General features: G+C 43.7%; 1 protein-coding gene across 1 annotated transcript in view; it reads left to right on the forward strand.

Annotated features, from left to right (window-relative positions):
- Nucleotides 1-18,093, forward strand: part of MICU2 (mitochondrial calcium uptake 2) — a 77,385-nt gene that overhangs the window by 47,258 nt on the left and 12,034 nt on the right. Inside the window, exons 5-7 of the mRNA XM_081909401.1 lie at nucleotides 1,126-1,173; nucleotides 7,576-7,658; nucleotides 12,385-12,450. Coding sequence (XP_081765527.1) covers nucleotides 1,126-1,173; nucleotides 7,576-7,658; nucleotides 12,385-12,450 — 197 coding nt within the window. The remainder of the gene's footprint in view (nucleotides 1-1,125; nucleotides 1,174-7,575; nucleotides 7,659-12,384; nucleotides 12,451-18,093) is intronic.

An 18,093-nucleotide genomic window follows, 5' to 3' on the forward strand; every position in this document is an offset into this window, starting at 1 on the left:
TCTGGACAGTGCTGGCGCTAAGACAGACACAGAAGTGCCACACAGCGCACTGCAAGTTCGTAGAACGCTACCTTTCTAAATTCAGTTACCAATTAGTTGCTGGCACAGCGCAGTAAGCAGGAATATTTTTTATGCGCAAGTCATAAGGAAGGCTGTTTGCCTATCAATTTGCTAAATGTAAATTAGAGAAGTGACTTCCCTGTAGATAGTGGAGTTAAAACATCTGCTTTTAACAGGTTCTTCCATTATGCAGGATGGTATTTGGCTTGCATGTTAAAAGTAGCCTGATTATTTTTTTTTAAGTTACTTATATGAGGCCACTCTAAAAAAAAACCAAAATCCTCAAAGTGCTCTTACAGGACAGGAGGGATGCTTCAGATTCTTTTGTTGAAACCATACTTCTTTATATACTTCTCTATCTTTAGCTGGCATGTTGCTATTTTGACGCTGTCGCATCTTTGTGTTTGTTCAGGCTGTTCGTTTAAGTCGGCCTTTCAAAGGGAGGTGGTGGAATTTTCCTTTAAAAAAGGAAGGGGGGAAACACTTTCACCTTGCAGAAAGGACGTGTTCAGACTTTTTTTTTTTTTTTAAGCGAAGCCTCTTCTTGGCTCTGGGCCCAGCAGCCCTATCAGTACAATCTAGCAGCTTGGCAGCTTTGTGTTGCCATATTCCCCTGGAGACTTAGAGAAAATCTGGTCTTCGCTTTTCCAAGACTGCCAAGGGATGAAATACTTTGATCCTTCAGAGTAACGTTAGAGTAGCTCTCCTCCCAGGTACTAAATATGACAAAGCACACTTAATTTATTCATCCTTCGTATAAACACGGAATATTTTCTGCGAAAATCCAAAGATTTAGTGCAGACCTTTTATTAATGCCAAATAAACCCAGGTCTCTTAATGAGACATCAACATGACGGGGGATTGCAGAATAAGAAGTTCACTGCCAGAGCACTAGAATGGGGAACAGAAACATCTGACTTGACTGATAAATAATAGCGACTACCTCCTTTATTTGTTACGCAGAGTTGAATTGAATAATCTTTACAAAAGTGGTTGATTATGCAAGCCACATTAGTATCCTGATTCTGTATTCTGTAATTTTCACATTTTACTGTTTTGTTTCAGGATTGATCTCCTACACAGAGTACCTCTTTTTGCTGACAATACTCACAAGTAAGTAGTTTGCTAGTTAGCTGTACATTGTAGTATGAAAGAATCACTATTACTAGCTTCCATGTCACTAGTGAATTTTCTTATAACATAAAAATCCAACTTCAAAGTTCAGTCAATAAATTACTTGCAAGAATAGCAATGAGTGAAACAACCTTCCCCCCTCCATTCTTCTGAAATTGGAACAGCTTGGAACAGACTAAACAATTTCCACGCATACTGGGAAATGGCTTGCCTTATTCCAGGGAAATGTGGGGCAGGGTGGGTGTTTCAACAGGATCTGATTTAACTCTAGATATATGACAGGGCTGTGTACTTCTGTTAAGCACCCATTCACCCACCATTCTCCCAAGCTCCTTCCTCCACCCACCTGTTTATCTTGCAGCTGCTATAGCTCTGGTGGTGGCAGCAGGGGGGGAGAAAGAGGGGGAGATCCTCCCCCACCCTCACCCCACGTGCCTGGCACTGAGATACAAACAGCACCGAGGTTGAAACTCTAGGAAACAGTAAGGGAAAAGGAAAGGGTTTGAAGCTCACAGGTCAGTGGGAGTGGCAAGGTAGAAGGATCTTGGGAACCATAGTGCTCACTTCGTACATCAGGCCTGCATTTTGAGCTGCACCAGCATCCATCCTCTTCTCTCCCTTTCCCCAGAATGCCTCTAGGCTCACATGGGCCTAGAGGAAAGGAGGAGGGTGGGGCAACTGGACACCTGTGCCTTGGCTTCCTGCCATCCCCTGGAACTCCAAAGGAAAGGAAAAGGGACTGTGTTGCTGCCTGGTAAACTTGGAACTTGGGCAACAACGGGGCATGTGTGTCTATTTTCCTGCAATTTTTTTAGGGTGCACATTTTGCTTGGGTTTTGCACCTGTTTGTTTGGGGTAGGGGTGTTTTGCCTGTTTGGAGATGAAACTGTTTGAGAGAGCATCTGGGAATTGGGTGGGTATGTCCAAACTGAACAGGTTTTTTTTAACACAATCCACGCAAGTTGTGCAAACTAAAGTCCCAGGTCTATGCAAAGCCTCCATGATCTGCCAGGTAGCTGCAAAGACAGAAGTTCCTGTCTTTGGCATGAACTCAAAAGTTGAGTCTCCAAACCATGAGATGAGTTGGTCTGAATTTTCTCATGTCTTTGCCCCTATCAATCCCTAGGTCTCAGGAGCTTTTTTTGAGTTGTACTGTCATGCTTTTTCTTTCAATTCACAAACTTCTGTGCACGCAAGGAGTTCCCATGACATACAGGTATGCAGAAATCACTGTCTACCTTATATTTGGCTGGCTGTGTTTCATTTCCAAATTCAAATGCGTGCAGCCACCAAAGTTTGCTATTCGAAGGAATATATGTATCATATAATGCATACCTGAGGACCATTGGAATTCTATCAAAATTTTCTAGGATCTCTAGAGCAGGTATCTCGTTTTTAATGACAACGTGTCCTTATTCCTTTAACTTTTTGTTTCACCTTTAATGTTAACTAATACTATTTGTCTTACCCATTTTGCTCACTATTCATTCGGGTAAGGTAAACAGATGAATTCCAGAACAGTCTGTGCGCTTACTGATTTTGATATTCACCCATATCACTTTACTACCTAGGCTTGTACTACAAAATGAAATACAGCAATTGAAGGATATTGAGTAGGAACTATTGTTGTAGGCATCCGTCTGTCTCAGGACAATGGAGTGCACCTTCAGGGGGTAAAGTCAAATTGCTGCGTTAGCAACACCAGGGTGCAACCGTGGGCAGTGTGTATGGAGGTCCTGCGCTGCCCAGATGAGAAGCACACACACACACCCGCCTCACTGGAAAGCAGAGCAATACATTTGGCACTAGCCTGGCTGTGGGAGTTGCTGGAAGGCCCACAAGGCAGAAGAGGTTTAGGATCAGAGTTTATCTTCTCCTAGATGGGCTTCCCAGGTTGACAAACCCCATCTTGTATAACCACATGAGTGGAAGTGTTACACATTACTGGGAAGAACCATGGAGATAGTTGCACACCAGTCTCCATGGTTCTGCAGCATATCCAGTCCTGTTTGTGAATGTGTGGCCGTTAGTCAGATAATTTGGACTATGAAACAGAAGGGCTGTCTAAAGCTCTTCTGACATGAAATATTGGTAGGTAGACGCTCCTTAGGGCTATTAATTTTGGGTTGGCTGAGACTCCGACTTTGCAGTTTTAATTACTCTTGAGTCATGTTTTGAAGGTTACTGAACAGCTATAAAATCTAAGGATTTTGTTTTTGTTGGCTTTTGTAAAATGAAAGCTGAGATTCTGGGGAATCACTAAGTGGCCAAATCAAAATGAGGGAGAATTATGCAACCACATAAACATGTTTTACAAGGGTCTTTGTAAAGTGTCACTATAAAGCCGATACATATATGAAATATATTCCTTTTTTCCTTAATAGTACTGACCTTCCATATCTTGTATTAAGAAAGGAGCGCAGATCCGCCTCTCTGTCATATCACACTAAGCCTTTATAAATCTCTTTTCCCAAAAACTGCAGTAATTTGTTTGTTTAGGTATTTATTAAAATATTTGTAATCCAGATTTTCATAAAAGTATATTGAAGCAGTATACAACATACAAAGTTGTAATACGATCAGAGAAAGCATCATTTAATAACATTTAAAGCATCAATAAATGCTGGTTGGTTAACAAGAGAAATTCATATTGCAGAGGACTATCTAAACAATTCAGTTTTCAGAAGACGTCTAAAAGAAGGCAGGGATGGTTCCTTGCAAACTTAGTTTTCTACCATCTAAAAAAGAATGTCTTGCTTTCTCCAGTAAAGTGCCTTTTCCTGATAGATTTTGAGTAATATTTTTGTGAATAAGCATCGCTTGTTTCAAAATGAGCAGTTATGGAAATGGTTATGACTAAATAGACAATGGGTAGTTTAAAACAGCTTTGAAAATGATGCCAGTTTTCACAGGTTACTTATGCAGCTGAACAATCGGGCTGCAGCAGAGGGAGAGCAGGGCCATTCCGTTGACTCTGCTGAAAGGGCAGTCCCAATCGGGTTCCTTCTCTCCCTGAACTGCTTCCATTCCTGCTGGTCATTATAAGAACTACTGTTTAACTTTCAGAGCTGGTGCTCAGATTCTCTTTCTTCCTTTCTCTCTCTTTCCCCCCTTTTTTGTCATGTGGATTGTATTTCTCTGAGCAGGAACTGACTTGCTTTTATTGATCATACATAAACTGGTTTGGGAGCATTCTTGGCTGATGAGCAGGGCACAGATTCTTCAAACAAAGAACACGAGGTTCGGTGTCGTCACCCTCGCTCTTGTGATTTTTCCAGGGTTGACACCGGGAGCAGTTCTTTGACTTGCATGGTACCTCTCTGCCTCTTTCCCACTCCCTTAAGAAGAACTCCCTGACCTTGTGAGAGGCAGTGTGCCTTCTTTCCAACTCTTTCAAGGCCAGGAAGACCCTGGGTTACAATAATTTAAAATATTATGTTAAAAATAGTTTTTAAAACTTGCAATTACAAAAAACCCAAAATCACAAAAAACAGGGTGAGTTCTGAAAATATTTATCCCAGGTGTCAAGAGACGGGGTAAAAAGGTGCATCAGTGAAGATATAATATTTCAAAAAAGAATGTAATCGGCTAGACAGAAATTATTACCTAAGGCAAATTTAATTGTGTGGGGTGTTTTGCATGGACATCATTGACCAAGGAAGTCCACAAAAGTTGCACCTTAATGTGCATTTATATTTGCCAGATAGAAACACTCTTGTTGCAGCACCAGTTTTCCCATGTAGCGATTTAGGAATAAAGCAGCCATCATTTGCCATTTAGCACCAACGTGTATTGAGTGCTGTTGGAACTTGTGCTATGGGGTCTCAAACGTTGCTGTGTTGAAGAAGTGGAAACCAAGGGGCATCAAAGCAAACTCTTTCCCACCCTTTTTCAAAGGAATGAATGATATTATTTCCTTGGTATTTCAAATTGATTGAATGTCAAACACAAAGGAGCCTCTGTCTGTGGTGGAAAATCCATTGCTCCTATTGTGTTAAGTTATCATATCCATCATTTTGAAAGAAAACGTCAGCAGGTGCTAGTATCTCCATCTTCATCTAACAGGTTTCCCATTTCAATTCGTTCTTGGTGCTGCGTAGCTCTCAAGTATATTTATGAAACCCTAGTTTATTAGAAGCTACTAGATTATTCAAAGCAGCTGCTGTGCTCTGCTTTTTATATCCACATCCCACAGAATCACCTCAGCGTTAAGTGAGGCTTGGGGCCTCACTTTTGAACTTGCTGTTTCTGTTTTCGTAGTGGTTAAAAGGCAATCTTGCATGCCCAACACAGTTACAGTGAACAGGATTTTGGGAAGACTCTTTTGGACTCTCCCCAGCACCACCCAGTTGATACTATTCCTTTCCTTTTCGGAGTTAAGTAAGCTGTTCCAGTCAATAGCTAGCTTTTCTTTTTTATATTTTTTGCAGTCATTGGGAAATGGAAAGGTTCCTGCACTGTAGTAGGTCCTTGTTGTGGTTGGATGTCATTAGTATGAGGATCCTGTCTGCTCTCAGGAAGAGGTGTATCCCCAAAAGGCAGACTGCCCTACATCCACTAGAACAAGCAAGAATTTACTAGGAAGGGCAAATTTTGAGGCCCTGCTTCATTTCCCAGTAGAGGAGGATTAACAAGTTCCCTACTCTGAAGGAAATGCTTAGCCACTGGACCTCATAGCTGAATAATTTTGTGGAAAGGTTAGTCTGGCCCTGCATTTACATCTACTGTAAGGTTACCAGATTTTTTTCACTGAATCCGGGGACACTCTTCAACTTCAGTGGATTTTGTATGGGGACTGATTTGTAAATCCGGGGACTGTCCCCAGGAACGGGGACGTCTGGTAACCTTAATCTACTGTATATTGCAAAAAGACCCGTTTTAGTATTTTGAGGAACCCGGAGGTACTTTCCATAGATAGTATCCAAAGGTAACTTCCACCAATAGTCATTGTGAGTGTCTGAAACTCACATGTTAGAGTTATTGTCTGTGTAATTAAAAGCAAGTGCATTGAGCTTTTCTTTGAACCTCAGTTATTTTATAAATACATACCATTGGGGTTGCATCATATCAGATAAGAGTGTCATCTTATGAGCCGTATGAGCAGCTTTAGCTCCTATGTATTACGCAGGGCTACCTTCTTATCAGCCTGTTGCAACAGATGGTATGCATCACTTTGGAATAAATCATTCTGCTTTTATTCTCCAGTGACATTATAGGCTACATTCACATTATTACTGACTCAAAGAATACTTAGTAAAATGTTTAGAATGAAGCATTCCACTAGGAAGAAATCAACTGTCTCTCAAATAGATTCCTCCTTCAAGGTTAGCACACTGTGACAGTGCTGTTTGAAATATATATTGATCATTCATGAACGATAGTTACCTGCTCAAAATTCTGGGGATTTGAAAGTCATCTAATCAAACTTCTTAAAAGAGACAGGATCCCTCACAAACATTCCAAACACTTTATCAGGCACTTGAATAGTATGCAAGAAAGCTATAGCACCTATTTAGGATCAATTTAGGTATACAGGGCTGTGGTTTTATAGGGCTTTCAAGGTTAGCCAAACACTTTGAATTGAGCTCAGAAACGTACTGGGAGCCAATATAGATCCTTTTAGATCTTTCCAAGTCTTGTTTCTCTAGTTGCTGCTGCTGTGACATTGGCTCAGTTTAGACATCCCATTTCTGATTTTTCAAACCATGGATTGAAGATCCACTTTTTAATTAGCAATATGCTGGTTTGCCTAATTAGGACATCACCCACCATGCACCTCCCCTATAAACTGTTTTTAAGCCAGACTTCTTGGAGTGCAACAAGACCACTACCAGAAACTCCATCAGTTAACTTTGGTTTTAGTATTTATGTACTTCAGCCTAAATTGTTTTTATTTTTATATATATATATATATATATATATATATATATATATATATATATATATATATATAATTTTTTCTTTGTTTGCTAAATTGTTTATTTTTGTTATTTTGAATCTGTTGACATGCTCTGTATTCTTTATACTGTATCTGTATTTCCAGTGTTCTCTGTTTTGATGCTTTGAATGTTTGTTGTGAGCCGCTTTGGGCACAGCTCATTGTGGAAAAGCAGCATATAAGTAAAACCAACCAACCAAGGAGTCAATGCACTTCCACAATAGCAGAGATTGAATTGGTCAACTTTTCCTTTTTAAGTACACAGTGCCGCTCCACTAGCTTCAGAACACCTTTGCACATGCTTATATAGTTAACTATGGATCCTCTGCCTTCATATGAAACTGGAAGCATCTGCCCATTTATGAGGAACTGGAGTAGCAGGGAAGCATTATCTTACATGTAAAATATTTCTGAATAAATCTGTATGGTATGATTCATTGCAGAACCACAGACTGGATTTCATATTGCTTTTAAAATGCTGGATGCAGACGGGAATGAACATTTAGAGAAAAAGGAATTTTTTAAGGTATGAATGACAATATTTTAAAAAAAAACCCTTTTTTAATTTATGGAATTACCATATAACTTACAAATGAAAAGTGCAGTTGATCAAGACTATTCCTTCCTCATCTGCTTTGTACACAAGAGATCATGTCTTCACTTGAACAACTGAGGATATTAAAACCTTTTGCAACCCTTTTTCATTGAAGTTCTGAGTTAAACCGAGAACATTTTTTAAAAACCAGATTTCCTATTTTTACATTTGGATACAGGTGGCAATGAACTTATAGTGAACCTGTTGTTCCTTAACTAACATGGTTGATCAAGAACAGTGCTTTGGTGTCAATAGCTAGGGTTAAGAGTTTATTTAATTTTAAAATTACGATTATTTATATATGTGGAATATACGGATCTATATCTACCCATACAAGCAAAACTGCAGAAAATCCATCTCTAGAGAGAGGCTTCCATTGTAGAAATGGAAAGAGAAGGTATATTTAGCCTTTTTATTATGAATACTATGAAATGCACACTTGAGGTCAAAGTCAAATGTGCAAGCCTTTTTAATTTGAAGAGAAGATAATGTGTTTTGCTGTTGAGACCATCTGGAGAGGGGATGGAGCTACTTCAGTTTCAGTGCCAAAAAGAAATGCAACCACTGTGATGGAATTAACCCTTAGGGGACCTAACAGGCTTCCTGGCAGCAGAAGAAAATGGTGCCCTCCCTCCCTCCCAGGTTCAAATGAAGGTAGGGCAGATTATGGATGACTTGGGAGGAAAATCCTTGTTTAGCCATGACTCCTTGCCTCACCTTACTAGCACTTTTGCCATAGCTTTTAATGGCAGTGCTGGCCCCTGGCCTCTTAAGTGAGATGGGCGCACAACCCCAGAGTCTGTCAAGACTGGCCCGTACGGGCAGGGGTACCTTTACCTTTACCTTTAGTGCGTTAGCACATTTCTGTCACATGTCCCCCATTCCCTTGTTTCGTCATCTTTCAACAGTATTAAAGGTTGGGATAAATAGAGGAAATAATGCCCTATCCCCCCCCCCTGAGCTTGCCTTGCCTGAACAAACAGACCACAGATGGGTGGTCTTGCTGCATGCACTGCTAGGAAAAGGGTCGCTGTGTTCAGTGTTGGGTTTCAGTGCGCATCAACTAATGACTGGACAGGGCCAGGTGCAAACTATTTAGGGGAAATAGTGCCATTTTAATCCTAACCTGCCAAAATGATCACCTGGTGTTGGCATGAGGAATCAGAGATGAAGGCTAAGGATGATAAAGCAGCAGGCTTTGGGAGCATCACATTATTTGAAGGGAAAGTTGTGCGCTGCTTGTCTCCCAGTGATAAACATACTTTTAAAAGCACCTCTCCTAAGCAACTCTAAATCCCTGCTTTCTATCTCTATCTGTGCTGTAACCGTAAATAATAAGTCCCTTGTTTTTTTAATTTTTGCTGTCCATTTGAGGACTGGTGCTAACATCTCTGGAAGGTAGGTGAGCTTTACAGTGTGCTGTGCTAAATCTCTTGCTAGAAACCCAACCTCTGAAGAGATTTGTGAGTACATGTAATTACAAATGTTTCCCAAAGAGAGGTTGCTGCCAGGAGTCTGCTGAATGACTTGCTAGAGATTTATAGTAAGCTGCAAATGGATTTCTTTATTTGCTGGAGACCTTATTTTTGGATCTGAACTTGTTAAAGAATGGTATGACACGAAATTGTCAGGTCATACTTGGATAATTAAAAAAATGCATAAGCAAAACAAAACTAGTGCTTTGTGAGCATGTAAGTATTTCACATGCAGTCTTAATGCACCTTATGAAACTGTCTTATATAGAGTCAAACAATTGGTTCGCCTAGCACAGTTCTTACTCCGAATGACAGCTGCAATCAAAGGTCTCCAGGCCCTTCCCTGCTTTGCTGCGTGAGAACCCTTAGCTAGAAGTGTCAGTGTGGTGTAGTGGTTAAGAGTGGTAGACTCGTAATCTGGGGAACCGGGTTCGCGTCTCTGCTCCTCCACATGCAGCTGCTGGGTGACCTTGGGCCAGTCACACTTCTTTGAAGTCTCTCAGCCCCACTCACCTCACAGAGTGTTTGTTGTGGGGGAGGAAGAGAAAGGAGAATGTTAGCCGCTTTGAGATTCCTTCGGGTAGTGATAAAGCGGGATATCGAATCCAAACTCTTCTTCTTCTAGACTTGGGACATTCTGCATGAACAAAGCATATGAGCTGCCATTGAGCCTTGTAGATTATGTCAGTATTATTATAGCACCTTTCAAGTGCAAAGGGTGAGATGGAGAGAACAAAGCTTCGCAAACTCATGGCTGAAGCAAGGTTTGGACCAGAGACTAATAGCCCAAGTATTATGCCCATTTAAAAACTTGACTTCCGTGTTAGAAGGAATTACTTCTTTAAAATGGTCTCCAAAGGCTTACGTGTTCTTACTCTGCTTTGGTCCCATTTTTATGTATTTCTGTTCATATTTCATGATTTCTGAAAACTTAGCAGTCAGAAGTCAGTCCTTCCCCTCCCAACCTCTCCCTGCATTTCCCTTGAAAAGCCTTTTCCTGATAGTTGGAGGCCCTCCTGAATAGCATGGCCAATTCTGTGGGCATTTGGAATGGGAGTAGGACATATGAAATACCCAAAATTGGACAGAAGGGAGGAGAAAGATTGGTTGCTGTGGAGGATTCCATTCATGCAACCTGCTTGTGGTTATTCAGCCAGAAAGCTTGTATCAGAAATGATGAGTGTGTTTATCCCCACTATGGCATACCCATTTCTCCAAAACAAACTAAAGAAAATGCCCACAACACTGAACAGGTTGGGGAAAAGTAGGCAAACTATCCCCATTGCCATCCCCACTAACTCTCCTGGCCTATCACCCACTATTTCAGCACGCGGCACAAAACCGCCAGATTAAAACCTAGCAAGCCATAGGCCTACACTGTCTAAAAGACTTCTACAAAAACAACAAACCCATACCAATACAAGAAATACAAGACAAACTATGGGACACCCAAATACCTTGGCTAACACACCATCAACTATATGCCTTCTTAAACAATCCAGCAGTAAAATCAGCAGCCACTAGGCCCTTGACCACCTTCAAAAACCTTCTGACAGCAGAGGGACATGGCAAAGGGATGGTATCCACAATACAGTGGTGCCCCGCAAGACGAACGCCTCGCAAGACGAAAAACCGACGAAGAGAATCGCGGAACGGATTCTTTTCGTCTAGCGAGGCACCACTGTATACAAAATACTGCTCCAAAATCCCACAACCCCCCTTGACGCAATTAAAGAACAATGGGAGCCCAACATAGGCTATGAAATTAACCCTACCCAATGGATTAGAATGTGGTCTAAACCTCCCTTTAAGTCCATATCAGCCAAAAAGAAAGGAACTTACTCTGAAACTCACCTACAGGTGGTACTTAACGCCATGGAAACTGGTGCTGATACACACAGGAACCTCACTAAGATGTTGGAGAGGCTGCACTTCCACATGCACATACCTCCACATGTAGGAGGAATGCCCTAAAATCCAACCCTTCTGGACACCAGTCCTTCAAGAAATATGCAAAATAATTAAACAGGTATTAGAACTCACCCCAGAACTGGTCCTACTGAGCACCTTTCAAGATTGTTATGACCACTCACATCATACAGAGCTTATAACCCATCTACTCTCAGCGGCCAGAAGCCTCATAGCCAGACAATAGAGAGACCTGTCAGTAGTAAACATGGACCAGTGGTATCAAATTGTATGGGAAATGGCCTTACTAGAAAAGCTAACCAATAAACCAAAACTGACATGGGGACAAATAGAAGAGGATGCCTTTACCCCAGTATGGATCCCCTTTATCACATACACAGCCCGACAAGACAATGACAAGAGTCCACCGACAGCCTATGAATAAATCTTGCGTACCTGACCCAACAAGCACCCCCCCAAATGCAAACAAACCCCACTGCAGACAACCACAGAAAACCAACCACACCTTCCCCCAATACCTCTCACTACCAAGGAAATGAAATAAATGAATAGAAAGAGAACCTACCCAGTTGATGCTGACACAAAACCCCACATGTACACTATATAAAAGAATATGTCTCACTACCCCTCCCCTCCTCCTCTCTCACCTCTTCTTCCTCAACTGTATACAGTAGTACCTCCATTTATGTAACCCTCTGATTACGTAAACTTCGGAATGCGAAAGTGGCTAACCTGGAAGTATTTGACTGGGTTTTGCCATGTGCGCATGTGCAGAAACGGTCCTCTGGTTGTGAAAACCTTTGGATCCGGCCGGACCTTCGAAACGGATCCCGTCTGCAACCAGAGATACCACTGTACTTTACTCAGCACTAATGTCTCACAACGAATGTAACTGATTTGTAAGAAAAACTGTACAACCTAAAAAAAGAGACAAGGCATGTACATTTGTAAACCAAGAAAATCTAAAAGAAACAAAAAAAAGAAATGATGAGTGTGATCTTTAATGCTTGAAAATTGTGTGTGGATCATTCATTTCACGTGTTACCAGATTCCTTAATGAAAGGCACTGGATAAATGTGAAAGCTCCATCACATGTGACGAATGTGTATAAAGGCTTTGCACTCAAGGTACCTGTGCAGAGAATTTTACAGTTTGTGTATGGTAAATAGCACTGAGAAAGAAGCTCTCTGTTAAAAATGCTTTGGTATGAAAAAGAAGATAGTAAATGGAAATATACATCACTTTTGTTTTAGCTGCAGAAAATAATTGGGACGCAAGATGAGCTTAAAACAGCTTTAGGAGATGAAACACTATCTCAGGTAGGTCTTCGGAGAGTGTGATTTTCTTTCTAGCAGGTTGTTCTGGCACTAATGCACTGTTATCTTTTAAACATTATTCCTTTCACAGCTTGTAGCTGATTGCATCCATGTCAGCTCTGATGCTTCATTAAATGAAAGCATCTGATCAGTTTGGTACCCTTGCTTTTTGCATGTTCTTAGTAAAATAATTCCAATTGAAAAAGAATTCATTTATTTAATATGTAGTCACGTCTAAAGGGAGACTTTTAGTATTATACTTAGCTGACTTGATCAAAGAACAATAAATGCACTTCCAGGTCAGTTTGGTACCCCTGCTTCCCAAGTTAAAATTAATCTTTCAGACCCTGCCAATAAAGTACTAAACATTAAAATACTAACTAGAGTCAAAAAGCTTATTCTACTCTTCAATTCTTCAATTTCTACACTACTAATTGGTCAACATTTATCACCTGCAAATCAGATGCTATATATTTCGGTTTGCTATATTGTTTTTTAATCTTAGGAAGTTTATTTTCCTATATCCCCTGCAAAAGATTGTTTTCTTTCTAGTTCGGATTATCTTGTTGTGTATCTTCTCTTTTTTTCTCAAGTACTATGTTAATGTAAAAAACATAGTGGCAGTATTCTATAATTAATGATTTATGAAGTTACATTATTTGTTAGGTTTGCATAAGTATGTAAGTTTTTGTTGGTATTTTAAAATGTGCAGTATTTCTATTTAGTTTTTATTTTTAAAAATACTGTAAAATACAGCACACATACTGAACAATTTTTGGGTGGCTTAGAGATGGCTCATGTTACTTCATTTAGTGAAAAGTGTCATGGAACAAATGAAGAGTGCTACCTGAATGTCAGGGAACTGCCATCTAAAGCGCCGGGGGCGCAAAGGCTCACTGAGGTTGAGAGAGGAGTAGCAGCGGAAGAGGGAACCAGTAGAGGGCGAGCAAGAACTCCAAGGGAAAGTGAGTCGGAGGGATGGCTCAGAGACACTTCCAGCGAAAACAGTGGGGAGGTCTCAGGACCTCCTATAGGGACACCCACACCTCGCCGGAAACTGTCACGCCGAGAGGCCAGACGACGTGTTTCCGTTAAAGAGCTTTTATGTTGGAAAAGATTCCGAAAGCAGCCACTTTCGGATTCTACTAGTGATTGACGCAGCCATGCTGGAGGGGCTCCGTCACAGGCAGAGGTTTGAAAACCTGATCAAACTCTGAGGGACTTGCATTTTACGCACAAGCAGCTCATCGTCCCATCACAGCAATCCGAAAGTCACCGAAAGCCAGCTTGTGCAGGGAGAAGCATCATGAGCAACCCAGCCGGAACCGGAGGAGCAGGAGCAGCTGGAGGGGGTCCAAGCCTGGAAGAAAGGTACAGGGCGTTGGAGATCCAGTTGGCGCTGCAAACGGCGAGGCTTGAGGAGAGGAGGGCTCAGGATGCAGAAAAGGGAAAGGAGAAAACCACCCCGCTCGCCAGAAAGGTACCAGGATTGGTGCAGAAATTCGGGGGGGATCCCAGGAACTATCATGCCTTTAGAACAGAGATGCAATACGCTCTAAACTTGCAGTTTGATGACTTCCCCGACGAGGAATCGCGAGTGGCTTTTGTGATTGGCCATCTCGAATCCGGGGCGAAAGATTGGGTTAGACCCCTGATGGCAGCGAATAATGAGATCCTAAAGGACACGAGGAAGTTTTTTCGTGCCATGGACCTGATGTTTTCCAGCGATATTGAGCAGGGGGTGGTGCGAAGGCAGTTAATGGCTTGCCAGCAAGGAAGCAGATCTGTCCGTGAGTACTGGACTGAATTTACTATGCTGATTCATAAATTGGGGTGGGACCTATCGGCGGAGCCCATCCAAATGCTTTTCGAAGAGGGGCTTTCTTCAACCGTCAAAGATGAGCTTTCCCGGGGGCCCAGGGCGGAGTCTATGGATCAGTTAACCAAATCTGCGCTGTCCATAGGAGCGCGCCAGGAGGCGAGGGCTTTGGAAAAGCGGGAAGGGAAAGGAGACTGTTGGAGGGAGTTCCGCATTCCAGACATTCCAGAGCCACCTTTCCCGCCGGCAGAGCCGATGGAAGTTGGAACAGCGCGGGCGCGCGCAGTTTCAAATCCCAGTGAAGGGCGGAAGAAGGAGGGAAAGAGCGCCAAGAGATGTTATCTCTGCCAACAGCCAGGGCACTTTGCCAGAGTCTGCCCACAAAGAAAGGAATGGCAAGGGATGGCAGGAGCTGTTGGGGGAAAGGAAGAGGAAGGCAAGGAGCAAGTAAAAGCCAACGCCTGGCTGCCACCGTCGGGGCACAGCAGCCAGGCCAAAGAGCAGTGAAAGTGCCCACGCCGGAACCTCCCAGACCCGCTTTAGTGATAGAGGTGTTACTAGAACTGCCAAACGGACACCCACTAAAGATCAAGGCGCTTTTGGATTCAGGCAGCTCCTGTAATTTCATGAGTAAGGAGTTTGCAGCTGAGCATCAGATACAGACCATCCCTTTAAGTAACCCCTTGCAGGTGACTACGATTGACGGCAGAGAGCTGTTGGGGGGAGAAGTTAGCCAACAGACTGTCCCGATGATAATGAGGGTGGCAAGGCACACCGAACAGATAGCGTTTAATGTGGCCATCCTGGGAGGAGCGCCCATCATTTTGGGGATGAGCTGGCTGGCGCTACACGATCCGCTAGTGGGCTGGCATCAGAGGGTGGTCTCCTTTGGGTCAGCGCATTGCCTAGAACACTGCAAGGAGGGGAAGGTTTCGGGAGGAGACAGAGTCACCCTAGCCGGGATGGAAGTAATGGACAAAGGGAAGGTGCCCCCGCAATACGCAGATCTGAGCAACGTATTCAGCGAAAGGGAAGCAGACAAACTGCCACCGCATAGACCCTTTGACTGTCAAATCAACCTACTCCCTGGGGCCCAACTCCCAGTAGGCAAGCTGTACGCCATGTCAGACAGGGAGATGCAGGAGCTGAGGGAGTTCATTGACAAAAACCTGAAGCGAGGTTTCATCAGAGAGTCCCGAGCGGTGGGGGGCAGCCCAGTGTTTTTTGTGGACAAAAAGAACACAGACAAACCGAGACTGGTGTGTGACTTTAGGGCCCTCAATGCAGTGTCGGAGCCCCTGGCTTTCCCTATGCCCCGAATTGATGACATTTTGACCAGAGTAAGGAAGGGAAAGATTTTTACAAAGCTGGACCTGCGGGGGGCGTACAATCTGATACGCATAAGGAAGGGAGATGAATGGAAGACCACCATGTTTACCCCTTTGGGAGCCTTTGAATACCTCGTTATGCCCTTCGGTCTACAAGGGGGCTCCGCGTGTTTTCAAGCTTTTATAAACCACGTTCTGGGACCTTTGCTCTACAAGAATTGTGTGGCCTTTTTAGACGACGTGTTGGTGTATTCGGAAGATGAGGAACAGCATGTGAGGGACGTTCGAGAAGTGTTGGGCAGGCTGCAAGCCAACCAGCTGTGGGTGAAACTGGAGAAGTGCCAGTTTCATACCAAGGAGGTGGAATTCCTGGGGTACCGCTTGTCAGACAAGGGATTGGCCATGGATCCAGGCAAGGTCCAAGCGGTACTGGAATGGAAGACACCGAAGACCAAGAAGGACGTGCAAAGATTCTTGGGGTTTGGGAACTTTTATCGGAAGTTCATCAAGAACTTTGCCCACTTGACGGCGCCCATCACCGACTGCCTCAGCAGCAAGAAGAAATTTGTTTGGACGGTAGAGGCGGATCGAGCCTTTGAAGAACTGAAAAGGGCTTTCGCCTCGGAAGAACAACTTCTGCATGTGGATTTACGCAAACCCATGAGAGTGGAAACCGATGCATCCGACCGGGCGGTAGGGGCGGTCCTTCTTCAACCGGGGAGGAGTGCGTCGGAGTGGAGACCGTGTGCCTTCTTCTCGCGGAAGCTGAATAAATCCGAGAGGAATTACACGGTGTATGACAGGGAACTACTTGCCATTCACGAAGCATTCCGGAGGTGGAGACATTTATTAATTGGGGCACAACACAAGGTGCAAGTGTGCACCGACCACAAGAATTTAGAGTATTGGAGAACAGCTCGAGTGCTCAACCAACGACAAGTGAGATGGGCACAGGAATTCTCCAAATTCAACTTTGAAATTTGTTATGTGCCAGGCCCAGAAAACGTCAGGGCGGACGCGCTCTCACGCAAACCAGAGTATTGGGAAGGGGAGGGGGTGATCGAAGAGAGACATGTCATCCCTGAGGACCGCTGGGTGTGTGGGGCGGCGCTGGTGGGGCAACGAGAACTGGTAGAGGAAACGGAAAATGATGAATATGCCCAGGATAAGCTCAGAGGTCTCAGGGGGGAGGGCGAGAGTCCCGGAGGTTTTGAGGAAAGAAATGGGGCATTGTATTACAAAGGGGCACTGTATATACCCGAAGGTGAATTGAGGGGGAGAGTACTCAAGCAGTTGCATGATAGCCCCACGGCGGGACATTTTGGACAACACAAGACCATGTGGTTGGTTACCAGGGAATTTTGGTGGCCTAAGGTGAGGGAAGATGTAAGGGAGTATGTAAGAGGGTGTGACCAATGTCAGCGAGCCAAAGGGGAAAGAAGGGCGCCGGCAGGGTTATTAGAACCATTACCCACACCAGAACGGCCTTGGGAAGCGATATCAATAGATTTTATGACGGATCTGCCAAAGTCCAAGGGGAAAACAGCCATCATGGTAGTAGTAGACCTGTTAACTAAGATGTGCCACTTTGTAGCATGCTCACATGCAGTCACAGCGGAAGAAACAGCGAAGTTGTTTGTAGAACACATCTTTAGGTTGCACGGGGCTCCCTTGAGGGTGATCTCAGATCGCGGCAAACAATTTACTTCCAGGTTCTGGAGGAAGCTCATGAGCTTGCTGCACGTGGAAGTCAATTTTTCAACTGCCCGGCACCCTGAAACCAACGGGCAGGCGGAAAGAGCAAATGGCATTCTTCAACAATATCTGAGGTGTTATGTCAATGACAGAGAGAACGATTGGGTCGAAAAGTTGGCGTTGGCAGAATTTGCCTACAATAATGCGGAGAATGTGTCCACAGGGATGAGTCCCTTTTTGGCTAATTACGGGTGTCACCCCAGGGCATTTCCAGGGGAAGGAGGGGAGAGATGGAGCGTCCCAGCGGCTGAACATTTTGTAGAAGAGATGGAAGCGATCCATCATCAGCTCCAGCTCAACTTAGAAAGGGCTAAGGCACAATATAAGAAGCAGGCAGACAAGAACAGAAGGGAAGGTGAAACCATAAGGGTGGGGGATCAAGTGTGGTTGTCAACCCAAGGGTTGCCGTTCAAAGGGGGTTGTAAGAAATTGAGGCCCAGAAGATTGGGACCCTTTGAGGTCATTCAGCAGGTCAACCCGGTAGCTTTCAAACTCCGATTACCCAACCACATGAAATTGCACCCAGTGTTCCACAGGTCGTTACTGTCACCATACAGGGGGGGACGTGAAGGGGAGTACGTCAGGGGACCAGCCTTGGAAGAGAGGGAACGCCGCAACCATGTAGCGGAAATCCTCGATTCCAGGTGGAAGGGAAATCAGGTGGAGTATTTGGTGGCGTGGGAAGGGGAACCGGAGTCAGAAAACACCTGGGTAAGTGCAGAGGAAGTCAATGACGAGGTTTTA

This window comes from Podarcis melisellensis (genome assembly GCF_964234715.1).
Source record: "Podarcis melisellensis genome assembly, chromosome: 4".
In the NCBI taxonomy this organism is placed as follows: Eukaryota; Metazoa; Chordata; class Lepidosauria; order Squamata; family Lacertidae; genus Podarcis; species Podarcis melisellensis.